The sequence below is a fragment of the Aspergillus mulundensis genome (genome assembly GCF_003369625.1).
Source record: "Aspergillus mulundensis strain DSM 5745 chromosome Unknown scaffold_5, whole genome shotgun sequence".
NCBI lineage: Eukaryota > Fungi > Ascomycota > Eurotiomycetes > Eurotiales > Aspergillaceae > Aspergillus > Aspergillus mulundensis.
Window position 1 is genome coordinate 2,728,999 of NW_020797893.1, and position 16,868 is coordinate 2,745,866.

At 54.6% G+C, this 16,868-nt stretch overlaps 6 protein-coding genes across 6 annotated transcripts; 4 read left to right on the forward strand and 2 right to left on the reverse strand.

The window, feature by feature from the left end:
- Nucleotides 1-427: 427 nt before the first annotated feature.
- DSM5745_06182 (uncharacterized protein) lies at nt 428-3,662 on the forward strand (the record flags this gene model as incomplete). The annotated part of the gene is made up of 3 exons (XM_026748198.1): nt 428-893; nt 956-3,347; nt 3,398-3,662. 3 exons carry the CDS (start codon nt 428-430, stop codon nt 3,660-3,662), a joined length of 3,123 nt encoding a protein of 1,040 aa, XP_026604030.1.
- A 103-nt stretch (nt 3,663-3,765) lies between these two features.
- On the reverse strand, nt 3,766-8,349 carry DSM5745_06183 (uncharacterized protein; the record flags this gene model as incomplete). The annotated part of the gene is made up of 4 exons (XM_026748199.1): nt 3,766-7,464; nt 7,515-7,970; nt 8,026-8,112; nt 8,140-8,349. The coding sequence occupies 4 exons, from the start codon at nt 8,347-8,349 to the stop codon at nt 3,766-3,768; spliced, it is 4,452 nt and encodes a 1,483-aa protein (XP_026604031.1).
- A 340-nt stretch (nt 8,350-8,689) lies between these two features.
- Nucleotides 8,690-9,898, reverse strand: DSM5745_06184 (glycoside hydrolase family 88/105 protein; the record flags this gene model as incomplete). The annotated part of the gene is made up of 2 exons (XM_026748200.1): nt 8,690-8,788; nt 8,846-9,898. 2 exons carry the CDS (start codon nt 9,896-9,898, stop codon nt 8,690-8,692), a joined length of 1,152 nt encoding a protein of 383 aa, XP_026604032.1.
- A 1,196-nt stretch (nt 9,899-11,094) lies between these two features.
- On the forward strand, nt 11,095-13,091 carry DSM5745_06185 (uncharacterized protein; the record flags this gene model as incomplete). Its single annotated transcript, XM_026748201.1, has 6 exons — nt 11,095-11,290; nt 11,361-11,490; nt 11,556-11,747; nt 11,831-11,997; nt 12,060-12,639; nt 12,695-13,091. The coding sequence occupies 6 exons, from the start codon at nt 11,095-11,097 to the stop codon at nt 13,089-13,091; spliced, it is 1,662 nt and encodes a 553-aa protein (XP_026604033.1).
- Nucleotides 13,092-14,344: 1,253 nt separating this feature from the next.
- Nucleotides 14,345-14,788, forward strand: DSM5745_06186 (DUF4267 domain-containing protein; the record flags this gene model as incomplete). The annotated part of the gene is made up of 1 exon (XM_026748202.1): nt 14,345-14,788. The coding sequence occupies one exon, from the start codon at nt 14,345-14,347 to the stop codon at nt 14,786-14,788; it is 444 nt and encodes a 147-aa protein (XP_026604034.1).
- A 328-nt stretch (nt 14,789-15,116) lies between these two features.
- On the forward strand, nt 15,117-16,070 carry DSM5745_06187 (uncharacterized protein; the record flags this gene model as incomplete). The annotated part of the gene is made up of 2 exons (XM_026748203.1): nt 15,117-15,248; nt 15,300-16,070. 2 exons carry the CDS (start codon nt 15,117-15,119, stop codon nt 16,068-16,070), a joined length of 903 nt encoding a protein of 300 aa, XP_026604035.1.
- Nucleotides 16,071-16,868: the final 798 nt, after the last annotated feature.

Sequence of the window (16,868 nt, forward strand, 5' to 3'; positions counted from 1 at the left end):
TGTCTCGATCATGACCCCTTGAATTACCTCATTTCTTTGATGCATAGACACTTCATATGATGATTGATCACGTCTTCCCTTCCTGTTGCCATGTCGTGTAGAACGCCCTAACTATCAGGAACCTCGGGCCTGACCCCGGAGTATGTGGAGTGACCGAGTTGATTGGAGGGCGCGGCGGCCATCTTGGGCTGTGAAATCACAGGGGAACTTGACCTTGGGCTTCTGGCTCATTGGCAGGAGCATCGTTAGGTGCTGAATGTTGCTTTGGTTGTCTCTGCACAGCCACAATAGCTCCTTCCCAGCCAATCATGGCGGGATCGTACCTGCACCAGAAGAAGAATCTTGGGTGCCTAGTCCACCCACAATTAAAGATAACTTGAGCTCTCCCCGGATGTTGGCATTCAATTTGACACCCTACACATCCGTAATGGCTGCTGGTACAATGCCGCAGCCTGCTCCCAACATCAACCGCAAGACCGCAGCGTCGAAACCCTCCGATTACTGGCTGCGAATTCCTCAAAAGCTTTCTTCTTTTGCATCTGCCAGCCCAATTCACACTGTCGTTCTGATCTCCTTGCTTGTGAGCTCGGCGTATGTGGCCCTGCTGGAGAACAGTCTACGTGATCCTTTGGTGACAAGGCATGCGGCGAGGGCGTCATGGCCAGGGCCAACGCGCAACCTGTATGCTGGTCCAAACACGAAATGGCATTGGGAAGAGAAAGGTCTAGGAGCGGAAGATGTCGGTGACCATTGTACCCTGATCACCCTGGAGTTCCAAGGTTATTCAGCCGACATTCCCATCATTCACAGCGACGAGCGCCTCTCCGTCGTGCCGATCGAGCCGCTGCTTCAGAATATCGAATTCGTACCCGTCCCATCTCGCTCATACCCCGGTTCACAATCCTTTTTAGTTGCCTCGAATGACGTAGCGGAGTTCATGCGCTTCATCGAACAGCTGCCAGTCCCGAACGTCGAAGGTTCAGCATACAATACCAAGCAACAGCGCAGCAAAAGATGGGCTCCCAAGGCTCGGAACAGTCAGCTTACAACGGACTCCTGGGAGTGATTGGCAACCAGTGGTCGGAGCTTGTCTTCTTGTTTCATCACGCGTCATGGGCCGATGTCGCCATGATGGCCGTCGCATACATCTCCATGCACTTGACTTTCGCTTCACTGTTCATGAGCATGTATCGGCTTGGCTCGCGGGTCTGGCTTTTTACCGGTGTTCTGCTGTCGTCGACCTTTGCTTTCGTCTTCGCTCTGGTCACGGTGGTCAAGCTTGGTGTGCCCATTGACCTTGCTCTCCTGTCCGAAGGGCTTCCTTTCCTTGTTGTTATCATTGGGTTCGAGAATCCCGTCAGGCTCACCCAAGCTGTGCTGCATAATGCCGACAGGATTCCTCGGGTGCCAGACCAGGGGCAGATAGTTGTACCATCCCCGTTCCATACTCATATCGAACAGGCCCTTGCCGACGACGCACTCTCGATTGTCAAGCACTATGCCCTAGAAATCGCGGTTCTCCTCTCCGGCGCGTTGCTGGGAACCGATAATCCCGTCCGGGAGTTCTGCCTTCTTTCCGCGTGCATCCTCTTCTTCGACTGTATATTGTTGTTTTCGTTTTACACGGCCATCCTATGCATCAAGTTAGAGATCACCCGCACTCAGACCGTTGACGCCTCGAGTCATCCTGAGCCTGGCAGCAACTTGTCGGCGTCAGTGACGTCAATACACAGATCAAGGCGCACCCGGACGGATATCCGCAGTTTCAAGCTGGCTATGGTGGCCACCTTGATTCTGGTCAATGTCCTCAACGTCAGCATGATCCCGTTCCGTATGCGAACTGCTGGCGTCGACGGCGCGCCTCGTCTTTCGCCATGGACACTTTGGTCTGACTCCCATTTGTCGCCCACATTGGATGGTATCTTGGATGAGGCTAGGGTCAATGGCCGGTCCACACTTATCGCAGTCCACGAGCCCATTCGCCTGGAACTGCAGAGTCTCTCCCCGCCTGACCTGCGAGGTGACGGCGACGGTATACTCTCCGACATTGGACGCAGCAGCCTACTGAGAAGCCTCGAAGATCCGGTCATCGTGAAGGGCATCGTCGCCGCGTTGCTTGTCAGTCTCGTTCTCAATGGCAAACTCTTTACCGCCGCTCGAACTCGGCGAGGGTCCCGACGCATCCCTCCTTCGAATCCCCACCACTTGCCATCCTCAACGACGCCTGTTTCCCAGGAAGAGCGACCACGGAAACTGGATCAATCGGAGACCCAGTCAGTTGTGGTCCACAGTTCGATTTTACCAGCACTGGTCCGGTCCGACAAAGAGTGCCACCAGCTTCTTATTGAAGGCCGTGCTAATGAGCTCACGGATGACGAGGTTGTCAATCTCTCATTAAACGGACGACTTCCTCTCCACGCCCTCGAAAAGACCCTGAAGGATTTCACCCGCGCGGTCAAGCTTCGCCGCAGTATCATTTCGCATACAGCAGTTACAGCAGATCTGACGAAGGACCTTGAAAGACCCGAACTCCCTTATGAGAGCTACGACTGGTCCCGCGTCTTCGGTGTCTGTTGTGAGAATGTGGTCGGATACATGCCGGTTCCAGTGGGCTTTGCAGGCCCGCTTGTCATTGACGGCAAGAGCTACTTCCTCCCGATGGCCACGACGGAGGGTGTGCTCGTTGCTGGGGTTATGCGTGGGAGCAAAGCCCTGAACGGTGGGAGCGGCGTGAAGACGGTGGTTACTGCTGATGGAATGACGCGCGGCCCTTGCGTGACGTTCGAGAGCCTGGAACGAACAGCGGAAGCGAAGGAGTGGCTAGACTCGGTTGCTGGCCAAGATGTCATGAAGGCAGCATTCGATTCGACGACGCGGTACGGTCGGCTACAGTCTATGAAGACAGCCCTGGCCGGTACGAACCTGTACATCCGCTTTAAAGCCAGCACCGGCGATGCCATGGGCATGAACATGATCTCCAAAGGAGTGGAGCATGCGTTGAATGTAATGCGGGAGCACGGGTTTGAGGATATGGACGTCGTCTCGCTCAGTGCCAACTACTGCAGCGACAAGAAGCCTGCTGCGATCAACTGGGTGGACGGTCGGGGCAAGAGCGTCGTCGCACAGGCAACCATCCCAGCAGAGATCGTTCGCAGTGTCCTGAAGTCGGATGTCGACGCCATGGTAGCACTGAATATGGACAAGAACCTCATCGGGTCCGCGATGGCAGGCTCAGTCGGCGGATTCAACGCCCATGCTGCCAACATTGTTGCTGCCATGTACATTGCGACCGGCCAGGACCCAGCCCAGGTCGTCGAGAGTGCCAACTGCATCACCATCATGAAGAAGTATGCCCGGCACCCCTGCATCGTCTTCGCCTGCTAAATAGTTATATCAGCGTCGGCGGTTCCCTCCAGATCTCCGTCTCGATGCCGTCGATCGAAGTCGGGACCATCGGTGGAGGAACAACCCTAGGCCCTCAACGCGCCATGCTCGACGTCCTCGGGGTCGGCGGAGCGAATAAGGAACATCCGGGCGAGAACTCTCGCCATCTGGCGCGCATCATCGCCGCAGCCACGCTGGCCGGGGAATTGTCGCTTTGCGCTGCGCTGGCTGCGGGTCACTTGGTCAAGGCGCACATGCAGCACAACCGGGCCAGTTAGTGAGGATGGACAAGATGTCCTATCTGTAAATGAAACCAGCTGAACCTCTACTTGGCGGACTGTTGGTGGACGTGCAACCACTTCGTAATAGTCTATATTGTAGCTAAACAGAAGCCCCCCGCTGAAGCAGCAGCTCAACAATCGCAGGCTTCTCCTCACTCCATTCCGCAACGATCTCCTCGACATCGTCCATGTCGCCTCCAAAAAAGCGCACCATCCACTGCTTATCCTCCGCCGCAAAGTCAGCCTTCGCAGCCTGTAGCGCAGTAGCATAACGCGATTCTTCGTATCTTGTATTTACCTCTGCCCCGTGTTCGATCAGATACTCCACGCACTCTCTCTGCCCGAACACCGCGGCCGCAATCAGCGGACTGCCGTATCTGTTCCCCGGGTGTTTTGGATTCACATCGACGCCCAGCCCGCAGATGTACTCGACGGTCCCTTCGCCCCAGGTAAAGGCAGCAACCATTGCAAGCGGGTTGGGGAAGTCGTTGTTTGGGAGGGGCATGTTCACGTCCGCGCCTTTGTCAACGAGCAGCTGGATCTTCTCGAACTGCCGTCCCCATACCGTCGCTGCGAAGGGACTCCCGAAGATTCCGTGCTTGAGGGGCATGTTGATTTCTGCACCTGCTTCCACGAGATATGGGAAGACCTCAATATCGCCGTAGTCGCGGCCTGCACCCCCAGCAGCGAGAGCGCAGCCAAAGTCCCCATGTTCCAGCTGCATGTTGATGTCGGCTCCGGCTTCAACTAGCGCCTTGATGATCTCAACGTCAATGGACTCGTATGCGGCAGTTGCAAGGGCGCTGCCAAATCTGCCACGTGTGAGAGTAGTGTTGGGGTCTGCGCCTGCTGCTAACAAGCATTGAACAACTTCCGGTCCGCCCTGCCCACAGCCCACTGCAAGCGCGGTTTCGAAGTCCCCAGTCAGAAGCGGCAAGTTCGGGTCTGCTCCGGCTTCCAGCAACATCTTGAGTGTTTCCGAGTGGGATGAGTTTGACGACGCGGCAGCAAGTGGGCTGCCATATATGCCAGCGACAGCCTGTGCATTCACATCTGCCCCGGCTTGCACTAGGAATAGGGGAATCCGTGGATCTCTGCACATGGATGCTGCGTACTGGAGAGGATTGCAGTGGTTCACATCGGCCTTTGCCACCTGCACCAGATATTTGACGCTCGCCAGCTCCTGGTTCCAGACCTTGATGTTCAACGCCGTCTCTCCGATCGCACTGTCCACGCGCTTGTTCACATCGGCGCCGTTGTCCAGCAGGGTCTTGACCATGGCCGTGCCTGAAATGGCGGCAGCAGCCCCAAGGGCACAGCCATGTGGGGAGCGTGGCAGTCGGACGTCGATATCGGCCCCAGCCTCCTGGATCAGATACCTTGTAGTTTCCACATTTCCACTGTCAATGGCCGCCTCGAGGGCGTTGTTGAAGAGGCCTTCCCCATCCACAAGAAGCATATCCACCTCCGCCCCAACTTCAACCAGATATTTGACAAGCGCAGTATGTCCCTGGGATGCGGCTGCAACAAGGGCGGTGCCATGATGCCGACCGTAACACCGCGAGTTGACTTCAACTTGCCTGCTCAGCAGCCACTTGCAGATTTGCAAAGAGCCTGCTCTGGCAGCGATTGCAAGCAGGTGATGCCCATTAACGTTCACACTGGAGATATCAATCTTTGCCGTTTCCCACCAGTCCAACAGGATGCTGTCAAACGCGAATCGACACATGGCAAAGACGCTGGGGAGGTGGCTGGCATTTGCAGGCAAAAGCTCCTGCAGGACATCACGCAAATCATCATTATTGAAATGGCGGTCCCAGCAGTATTCGTAGCCACTTCTAAGATAAGGGGCTAGGAAATCCTGCAAGGTCTTTTTATACCATCTCCGATATTGCACGCTGCTCTCTTCTGGAGACCCAAGGAACGTCTTCAAAAGGGTGCTCAATTCCCTCATCGCCGTGCCATTCGCTCTCTGTACATGCAGAGGCCAGCAGTGCCTCATGTAGATGTGGAATGGGTGCATTGTCCCGAACCAATCGTCTGTTTCCCGGGGTGGTCCCTCATCCTCGCCAGAATCCTCCAGACCCTGGATCTCGGCCTCTTCCTCCTGGCCGTTATCTTCATACGCCCGCATAAAATATGAGAGCGAGACCATTCCAGCGTCCAAATGTCCTTGGGAAATGGAGACATGTCCCTCGGACTCCAAATATTCCTGAACCGACAAATGCGGGAAACGCCAGACCTGCAGCTGGCTGTCAATAGTGAGGAAACCGTTGCAAAGCGAGAGCAGGCCGCTCTCATCGAGCATCTCGTCCACCGGGATCATGGCTCTATTTGGGTTCATCCGGATGGCAGAGAGCATCTCCGGGGTGGTCAGGGGCTTGAAAGCAGCCGCTGCCCAATGGAGTGCGCGTATAGCAAGCATTTTATCATTCTCCTCCAAGCTGTTGATCTGATCCCAGACCTCATCATAGGCTTCTGCGAGCGAAGCGGGAAGTTTGTTGAGGCGTTCACGAACACTGGCGGCAGACTGGCATTTTGCGAGCTGCTGTACCTGTAAGACTGCCCACTGAAACATTCCCTGGGCGCCCTCCAGCAGCTTGGTCATGATTTCGTCTTTCATGCGCTTCAGGACCGCCACCCTCCTTGCCTGCTTGTCTAACGTGACGTCGAGGTACATTCTGATATCGTCCTGGTTATCGCCAGCCCGCATACCAAGATGAGGGCTGCTCTCGAACTCGGGCGCAATGCTGGGATCTGGGCGACTGGAGACGAAGATCTTGACTGGCTTTTCAGCATCAAGGATGAAAGAGTTCAGCGCGGCTATCAGCTCGTCGCGGGTATTAGGGTCGCATTCGTCCAAGGCGTCAATGACAAGGGTGGATTTGGCGTAGATGTTCAGGGAGGTAAGAATTTGCTCCTTGCATTGCTGCAGACGGAAATTCGTGCCCTTGTCACGCGCCTCTTTGACCGCGTCACGGAGCTTTGTCTGCACAGACTCGGGGTGGTTGGTACTGGTCGAGAGCTGGCGAACAAGACTCTGCAGGATTGACTGTGCTTGCGACCGGGACTCGTCGCTTTTGCGGCAGTAGAAGAAGGCAAAGCCCTCCTTCTTGGACGCGATCTGACTCTGGATGCGGTCGATAACAGCCGATGTGAGATATGTTTTACCAGTGCCCGGCAGACCTTGCAACCAGAACAGAAGCGACGAGTTTGACCTTTCCCAGTTTCGGAAGTCTTGGTGATTCAGCAACCAGTCGCCTGTACCAGGCGTCCGGTCCTCGCTGACTCCATCGTGGTGCTTGCCAAACGGCACTGGGGAGATCCACTCGAGCATCTCAATACGGTCGCTTTCATTCATATGGGCAAGCAGATGGGTGACGCCTTCATCAACGCGAAGGATCGGGTCGTTGAACGTCTTGAGCATGTCGATCATTGTATTGTCGGCGTCGGAGCTGCGCTGTGCTTCGCATGCTTGAACGTCGAGCAGAAGCTCCTCTTCGTCTTCCTTGAGCCCGGAGAGCTGGCCTTGGAATTTGCCCGGGTTGACTATCGCTTCGATCGTGCGTCTCGCGGTGTTGGCGTCCAGTAGCTTTCCTGAGTCGGCTAGAAGTTCAAGCGAGGTGTTGTATATCTTGAGCAAGGCGCCTTCCAGTTGCTTTTGAATCGACTGCATCGAGACCCCAGGTTCAGTTGAGAGGTAGACCTGCTCATAAACCTGGCCGCGACTGGTGATGCGGACGATGCGCTCGGTCGTGGCTAGGAGGGCACACATCTGCTCGCTTTCGTTGACGGGGATCTATTGCGCTTTGTCAACACCTCTACTTCGAATTGTTGTAGAATGCTCACCTTCATCAGCGACTTGATCATGTCCCAGGGCAGACTGGCCTGCGGGGGCGCAAACTGAATTGCAATATCCCCAGCCTTTTCTAACCACCCAACAATGCTCGTAGTGTACTCGCGGAGAACAATGTCTTCGTCCCCGACACGGACCTTCCAGAATTTCCTTTCGCATTCTTCTTGTTTCTCGTTGACCGCAGTGATCAAATCGCCGATACTGGACGCGACACTGTCTGACTGGGGTCTGTCGAAGCCCAGATCTTTCAGGATCTTCTGCTTGTCCGCGGGCAAGATGTTGAAAGCTTCTCTCCAGCGATCGACGATCGGAGTCGCACTTTTTGCTCGTTCGGACTCGGGTTCTGAGGCTTGTTGTGGGTTCTTTGCGGACGGTGTCTTCTCGACGGAGGACGGCAACTTGGCCACGGTCGCAGGTTGCGAGGCATTGTTCTCTGTGGGACGGGCTACCTGGAGCAGACTTAGTTAGAGAGGGAACCAGGACGAGGTGGACGTCTTGACCTACCGCATCGCCCCCGTTCCCATCTTCCTCCTTCTCCTGCCTCTTGTTCTTGAAACACCCAAAACACGGCATCAGGAAGTAGACCTTGTACTACAGCAGAAGCTTGGAAGAGCGAACGCCAGCAGGAGAATTGCCCCTCAAAAACAAAACATAGCGGAGCTTGCCCCGCGCGTCATCGTGCATTCCTCCACCAGATGCGGCAGGAATCGGCATCGCCCAAAGATCTGCGCGTCTGCTGGGCCAGTCGCTTTTCGTGTTCGAGTTTGGCCGGATGAACACGTTCTCCACGAGAGATTTGCGAATGACGTTGAAGGGAGCCGATGCCATGGTCTTGGGGCATCAATAGTCCCGGGGCTGGGGGTTGGATTACGGTATGCCGTGCAACATGTTCGGAGCCCGAGGGTGCGATCTTACTCGTGAGCAGGCTTAGATGTGGCTGTAAAAAGGATCATCTATAATAGTCGGGTTTTGAATTGGCTGACTGGATTATTGACATGATACGGAGTATGGATGGTGCGTGCTCATGAGACTACTCCAGCTCTATCGTCGCTGTCCCACTGGATAGATCTCCCGGGCCCTGCATCATTGCAGTCCCGGGCAGTGCTGAATGGTCAAGTAGAAGATGTCGAGCTTGTCTGTCCAGTGCATCTGCCTTCTTGTGAGGAATTTACTTATGCTTCTGACGAAGCTCCCACTCATACGCGGCAAGCAAGAACGGTCCGACACCCCTGGTATCGTTCGGGACAACAGGAATGCTGGTGTAGTACTAGTAAGGATGTCAGCATAGATTCTTCCATTCTTTCACCACTGGGGAAAGCCTCACCTCAAAGGTCGCATTACTGTTCAACGAACCAACCTGCACCGTCCCCTCCCAAGTGAGCGTCCCATTGCGATGCTTCGTGACAAAGTCGTCAATTAGATGTCTGTACGCCTTCGCCGCGGGTCTCGAGAACTTCCGCTCATCGAGGTAACCACGTCGCAGACCCGCAAGCCAGCCATACGTGAACATCGCTGCAGCCGATGACTCGAAGTAGTTGCCCTCCGCGCCAATATACTCCTTGCTCAGGACAAGATACCACCCGTCCGTCTTGGGATCCTGTGCCTCCTTGAGGGCACCCGCAAGGCGCTTGTAGTAGCCCAGCAGCCGCTTGTAGCCGGGCAAATGCTTGGGGTAGATGTCGAGGACCTCAATCAGCGAGACGAAGTACCACCCGACCGCGCGGTTCCAGACAAGAGGCGATGCCCCGGTCACCGGGTCCGCCCAGATCGCCGTCTTGCTTTCGTCGAAACCGTGAACCAGGAGGCCTGTGCCCCCGGGGTCGCGCGTCACGGCCTCGATCTTATCCCACTGTAGGACGATATCATCCCATGCTGTACGGTTTTTGGCATCAAAGAGCTTTGTCCACTTCGCGTAGAAGACGTCCGCCATGAAGATCCCGTCCAGCCACATTTGGTTAGGGTAGACCGGCTGGCGATGCCAGAACCCGCCTGTCTCAGTGCGCGGGTGCCGATCGAGCATCGCGCGGATCCGATCCGCTGCCAGTCGGAACTTTTCTTCGCCTGTGCGTTCGTACCAGTACAGGAAGTTGTTCCCGATCCGGTAGTCGTCTAGCGAGTAGTATGTTTCGTTGAAGTCGACGATGCTTCCGTCTTCATTGACAATATCATCGATCTGGGCGTGGTACCAGGAGAGGAGGGTTTCGTTGCCGTAGAGTTCATACGCGGCTTCGTAGCCTTCGTAGATTGTGGCCCGTCCGTACCAGTAGGCGCCTTCGTCCTCGCGATTGTTGAGGATCCACGAGTCGGCCATCCAGCTCAGGTAGGATTTTGCGGCCGCCGCTGGAGCGGCGAGTAGGGCGAGGGTTGCGAGTCGCATGGTGGCAGGCTACTCGAGAGAAGGGATTTCGTGAGGAGCACATTTCATACTTGCAGAACCATCGCAAGCATTTATAACAGCAGATTGCTAAGCCACAACATCATGCGAGAAAGCTCCCTCCAGGGTCTCTGGTGCAGAATTGTCCGCAAAAGCCAAGCCCAAGACGGCCATATTCAAACACACGAATAGGCTCAACAGGGTCTCTGCAGGAGAGCTTGGCCGGCCAGGACAAGTGTCTTGTCCCGCGGAGGACTCGCTAGCGCAGGTGCGGCACAGCATAGAGAGCCCTTGCGGCCGGGCAAATTTGGGGCCGGATACGATGCGTCTTGGGAATGATTTCTCCGGCGCGGGGGTTGTAGCTTGGCTGGCACTGTGGCGATAGGGGGCCAAGGGGCCAAGAGTTCGATTGCCGGCCCCAGCGGAAATTGGCCCGTAAGATGATATAGTCTGGCCCTTAGATGATATCGTCAATCGACATGGCGACTGCTACCGGGTAGGGCTAAGGTTGGCACGTACGAGGGGTACGTTCTTGAGCAATTACTAGGGGAATCCCTGTGAACAAGCGCCTGCCATTGTTCTCCTCTTTCTGGAGAGATATCTGAATCGTTGATGCGGAAGCGTTGTTTCTAGCCAGGAAAGGATAGCATGGTCTTTTCAGCCCTGTTGGTGATAATCGCGCAATACTCTGTACCTAGGTACTCCGTAGAAGAATAGGTTCCTAGAGCCGAGGCCGTAACGTCACTGGGCGAACAGGAGGTGAAGATCCCTGAGAAAAGAAAAGGGAAACAGAAATAGAGAATGAAGAAAGCGAGGGAGGGAAATAAAAAGGAAACCCCCAATACTCCGTATGATTACGGGGATGGACGACGAAGGAAAAAGCGAAGGAAAAAGCGAACGCCAACGCGAGGCGTACCGTATCATAGGCGGCTGCGAAGCCCGGTCGGAGGAAAAAGGTGCCGCCACTGATGATTGATAGGACAGATTGAGGGGATAATGGCGATTCGCAAAGAAGGAAAAAAAAAAAACAAAGTAGGAGTAGCAGCTGAGGGTCTGATGACTTGGATTTAGATCTGAACCATACGAACGATGCAGCGTTGGTCACTGGGGGCTGCTGTGATTTAAGTTCCCATGGCGCTCCCACATCTGAGTCTGCTCCGTCTTGCATGCCGGTCATATTACTCAATCGACCATCGACCATGTTCCCGTTCATAGTTCTGTGTCTCGCTGGAGTTGCGGCCCTCTGGGTGGTGCGGAAGCGACCTGCTTCGAGACCCAGGGCGCCTCTACCACCGGGGCCCCAAGGAATCCCGCTTCTTGGAAACATCAACGAGCTCGCTCCAAAAGACGATACACCCAGGTGGAAATTCTGGAGGGACAGCCTAGCTCAGTATGGTGAGTGCAAAGCGTCTTCGTTACGACCACGGGATGGACCATTGACTGTTGAGCTGGTTTGGCACTGCAGGCCCGGTCAGCTCGCTCAACGTCTTCGGCCAGACGATCATAATCTTGAACGACGTGGAGGCTGCGGTAGACATCCTGGATCGGAAAGGATCTGTTACGCAATTTGACACGGATTTGACCATGCCCAAAATGTGAGACCGTTGCCCTGACGGGACCATCCATGCATGCGGCTGACTGAGGACCTGGGGCATGGCAGGTGCGGATGGGGGGAAGCCCGGCCCCATCCCGGCGATCTGGGCCACTGGAAAGGAGTCCGCTCGAATTTGAAGCGCGAGATGGGGACGAAACAGGCGGTCTCGCGCCTGCATCCGCTGATAGATCGTACTACACGGCAGCTATTGTGGCATCTTCTCGAGGCCCCAGATAACATCCGAGACCATATTGGAAGGTAAGTGCATCTGGCCAGGTACCAAATAGCTCAGTTCATACTTCACCTTGCAGTATTGACGTTTGCACCTAACGAACTGGTAGGGACGCGGCCGGGTTCTTCCTCAATCTGGGTTACGGATATAACATGGCGCCTCGTGATCATCTAACTGGAAAGGAAGACCCTTTCTACGAGCTCACGCGCAAGGCAAACTCGCTCTTTTGGGAAATTTTCTCGCGGCAGGATTGGATAGTCAATCAGATTCCTCTGCGTGAGTGGTAACTCATGAAGCTCTCTGGGCAGACTGTATATATGCTAACGCATCGGAGACAGTGCAATATCTCCCTGCTTGCTTTCCAGGAGCCGAGTTCGCAAGAAAGGCAAAAGAGATCAAAGGATCCATCGAGGAGATCAAAGTGCTCGGACTCAAGGTCGTGCAAAAGATGGCCCGGGACCAAACCACCTTACAGCCGTCCATGCTAGCTCGGTTGCTGCAGGACGGGGCTCCCGAGCCAGGTTCCGAGCGAGAAGCAGCCATGATGTGGTCTCCTTTGGAGCTTTATCTGGGGGGTAATGAAGCAGTAAGTCGGTTTGAGAGCGCGATTGTGCAACCGAAAGTCACTGACGAGCCGGCTCGTCAGGCAGTCGCCACCTTCAATAGCATCCTCATAGCGATGGCCTTACACCCGCATGTGCAGCGCAAGGCTCAGGATGAGCTTGACCGCGTGGTCGGGCCAGATGCTCTCCCAGGCTTCCAGCACCGCGCCAGCCTCCCCTATATCAATGCCATCTTGAGAGAGACCCTGCGGTGGCACCCTCCGGCTCTCATTCCCCCACCGCATGTGTCGAATGCAGACCTTATGTGGAATGGATATTTGCTTCCCAAGGGCTCCTACTTGCTCGCGAATATTGGGTGCGTCGAGTCCAGTCGGCATTCCCAATTGAAATAGTACTAAATCCGGTTACAGGGCATTCACCCAGAACGCCGCCTTGTATAAAGACCCCACGACATTCGATCCCGTTCGCTTCCTGGCAAGAGGTCCAGATAGCCAAAGCCATACCCCAGAGCCTGATATACAAAAGTTTATCTTCGGGTTCGGTCGCCGCGTATGCCCAGGGCGGTTTCTGGCGGATGAAATGTTATTCCTATTCACTGCGCAGGTTCTCGCGTGCTTCAACATTGCGCCCAAGGTTCCCGGTACATCAGAGCCCAAATGGCTAGCGGGGATCATCTCCCAGCCGGGGCCGTTCGATCTCAGCATTGAGCCGCGGAGCCGTCAGCATGAGGTGCTGATCCGCGAAGCTGGAAAAGAGACTCTTGCAACGGCACAGGATGCGGAGGAGCTTGCAAAGTTGGCTGTCTAAAGGATTGCCATGTCTATGCAAGCTCGTAGTATACGGTTGTACGGGGCGCCCCGGAGGCGCGACGGCGGAGGGCTATTTCATTTCGGACGGTGTGGTAATGGTGACATGGAACTGGAGACTTTCAGAATTCCGGGGACCTGCGATAATGCAGGCATGTAAGTAAAGGTTTGTTGGAATCAGTCAGGACTTAGGGGGGCATGGTTTACAACCATCTGGCAATGTTCGACAACTCGCGAGGACCGTCGGCGTCGGGAATGAGGAATGTGTGGGGGCGCGCGGGGGATCATCAGCGACGGAGGAGAGGAGCGCGGGTGGATCATTCCATTGCCGGTACTGCTTTCACAGCCAGAGGCAAGTTTACCCTGGGATAGTCGCAGTGAGGCATAGATGAAGCATCGTGGGTTGATGATCCTGGTGCAACAGGCAGGAGAGAGCATCGCTTGTCAGGGAGCCCGATCGCGGAGCAGTGGTCTCACGTGACAGCAACCTGCGCTAATCCCAATCAAGTCCAACTCGTCCAAAGCTGGAGCCCCTCCTTGTGGATGAACTTGAGAGTTGAACCTTTATTATTCTTGTCCCTGCTATAGCTATTTCCTGTATCGCTAGTCCTCGTCGAGCTCGTTGAAAATGTCTAGAATCAGCTCACTTGGAGAGTTGATCGTACTCGATCTTGTACTGCACTCTTACGCCAGGCCCGGAGGTCTTGCGGACGGCCAGGCCTACAGAGGGAGATGAGTTTTTGGAATGAGAGAGCATTGAGTCAGTGTCACAGATTGATTTCTCTGAGTAAAATATGTATAATGTTATACGGACCTCTGGGGAAAGACAGAGAAAGTTTAGTGATCCGAGCAAACAACAGCCCTAAATATATATTTGTTGCAGGTACGCACTGTTCAAGTATAAGGACGGGCCTACAGCCAAGTGGCTTTTATGGTCTAGCTGTATCAATACACCCAAGTGAAACTTATAGGGAAGGTATAGAAAGATGATCCAAAGCACGAACGCTGTCAGAGATCGATTTAAAGAATGATTCTTCTTGTTTTGCAAGCAGGAGATGCGGAGTCGTGTTAGGCAGAGGCAGCAGCCAAGACTGCGAACAGAGAAAGGCAGCCTATCCCCGTCTTAACCCCAGCACCTTTCCCTCAACTTATAAACATCAACATTTCGCGGCTCTGGCTCTTGCTTTCTCTCCCATCTTCGTGGTCACGATCATCCATTCACAACACTGCTTGTCGAGTAAGCAGCTCATCCCAATGGCCCCGACGAACGAGACACTGACACCAACACAGACACGAGTTCCCAACACAATGCCCGTCTCCCAGCACCCAGCCTTGAGCGTCGCCGCCAAAGCCTTCGCCCTCATCGGCATCGGTTTCGGCCTCAATGCTCTCCTCCGCCCCGCCCACGCCCTCTCCTTCTTCGAGTGGGAGATGCCCACATCGCCGGCCGAGCGGCAATTGGTCGAGGCCCTGCTTTACGTCTACGGCGTCCGTGACATCTTTTGGGGTCTGTCATTCTACATTGCCAACGCCTTTGGGACCCGGAAATCGACGGGCTGGACCTTTGTCGCCGGCAGCTTGGTTGCGTTTGCTGATGGGGCGATCTGTTATACTTGGGGGAAGGGGCAATGGGGACACTGGTCGTACGCTCCGATGATGAGTGCTCTTGGCGCGGCTTTCCTTGGTCTGTTTGACTAGACGGCCTGCTGGGTGTTGGAGGACGTTATCTGGGGATACATAGGCGCCTACTGGATTTAGAAGCGAGCTGGAGTGATGGTGGCGCATGGAATTCAACCATAACGCTTTTAAGCCCATTCCTAAGGGCCATCACCTTTTTAGCATAACCTAGACCTCAATACCTGATGAACCGTAAGCTTCTACACCCTAACCAACCAGCGCACCGCTGTATGTGTTGGGGGATGCATGGTCACGTGCCGAGAGTTGCGGTGGTGACAAAGCAGAGAATGAAGGGTGAGTTGGCTCGAACGCTCTTCTACCATCACCATCACCTGTGCCTCCTATGAAGATGCCCAGCATCTCTCACCTGTCTCAATGGCAGGTCTGGCCTGCCATCTGGCTCTTAGTATCTTCCTTCTCTAGCCGTGTTAGCTCACTTCTCCGCTTGTCGATCCAGCCAGTCGCAACAGCACCTAATGATGTGAGGGATCTCCTAGTACCTTCTCAGCGGAGTTTTACTAAGGGTTGAAAGGAAGTACTCTCTCTCGATCTCGAGGAAAATGACTTCCTGTATCGGATAAGGAAAAACTCACGGATTGTTTACGTCTCGATCCTTGACGGAGGTCTCCTCCCCCCTGATTCCAGAACAGACAGCGGCCGGGTTCTTTCGAAGTTGCGACATCTCCCGAGGTGGGAGGAGGAGTGGAGGACACTCACTGTCCGGAGGGGTGCTCACGGTGTCCAGAGCACTCTGGACGAATTCTCACCGCACGGGCTGGACGCCGGCCAGCTTCATATTCCTGGTGCCATTTTCCTCAACCTCCTGGACCTGAAAACGGTCTCTCGGATCAGCGATCGCATTTCCCGTGTCAAGTACAATGGTGATACGTGGATTTTGAAAATCGCCCAATTCAGACATGAGATCTCGGCCTTGCGTCGAGAGGTTTCGGTATATTCTACGCTTACATCAAATGCGTTTCCTCTGGCTCCAAAATTCATTGGGTTCGCCTATGAGGAAACGAAAGATCGAGTAGTTGGCTTTCTAATGGAGGATATTTCAGGGCACCACCCGGATATACATGATCTCAAAGATTGCATGGAAACCGTACATCGGCTGCATACATTTGGAATCGTGCACGGAGACCTCAATAGGCACAATTTCTTGATCACGGAGCACGGCGCCAAAATTTTCGATTTCGAGGTTTCCGTTGTTGAGGGAAACGTGGACCCGGCAGCAGCTGAGGAGGAACTGAATTCACTTGCAATCGGGCTGGAAGATGAATCAGGAATCGGCAAACGTTAGTTCACTGTCGAGTGCTTCTTCAGGGTGCCCTTGTGGGTGGGTAAGGGACAACCTACTTTTGCGTCTGGTGTATCAAGCACTCTGCAAACACGTCCTGCATCTGTGGGTTGAAACCTTGACCTGCTCGAGCATCTCACCACCCTAGTGCGAGGACCGAGCTTTCTCCGCCTACTACATTGTCGCATAGTCTGCTGCGAACCACGAATGGCCAATGAGGCTATGAAACATTCCTCGCCAAGCTGGCATCGGTATGGCTAACTCCCAATGCGAGTGACATGGCACGGAAATCCAGATCCAATAGCTTTTTAGATATCCTCTCGAGACCTAATCCTCAAAGAGGTCAGCTCAGCCTTGTCCCTGCCTGACAGGCTGACAGCCGACAGCGCTGGAGCTAGCACCTCCAACGAACCTCCGTATCTCCTTTCTACCCTCACAGACTCACGCTTTGTGAAATCACGAAATCAGAAAAGACTTCTTTCCGACTTCTTGCTACCACCCGCTGCTACCATCTGGATAGCAGACTGGCGAGGATGCTATTTCAGTCACACCCTGGCGTGCGCAGCCTTCTCCGAAACTGGCCTCCTGGAGGAATCGCCAGAGTCAATAGTGACATCCGAGTATCCGTCAGCCGTGGGGCATTCCTTATGCTCAGGGCCGTCAGGCTACCTCCAAAGCCCGTGTCTCCAATACTGTTGAGAAGCAAGATATATGGTTATTAGGGCTTGACAATATAGTAAAACACCCGTTTCCTACCGGGTTGTACTTGACATGTGCCAGCGGTGCCTCGGTATAATCTGA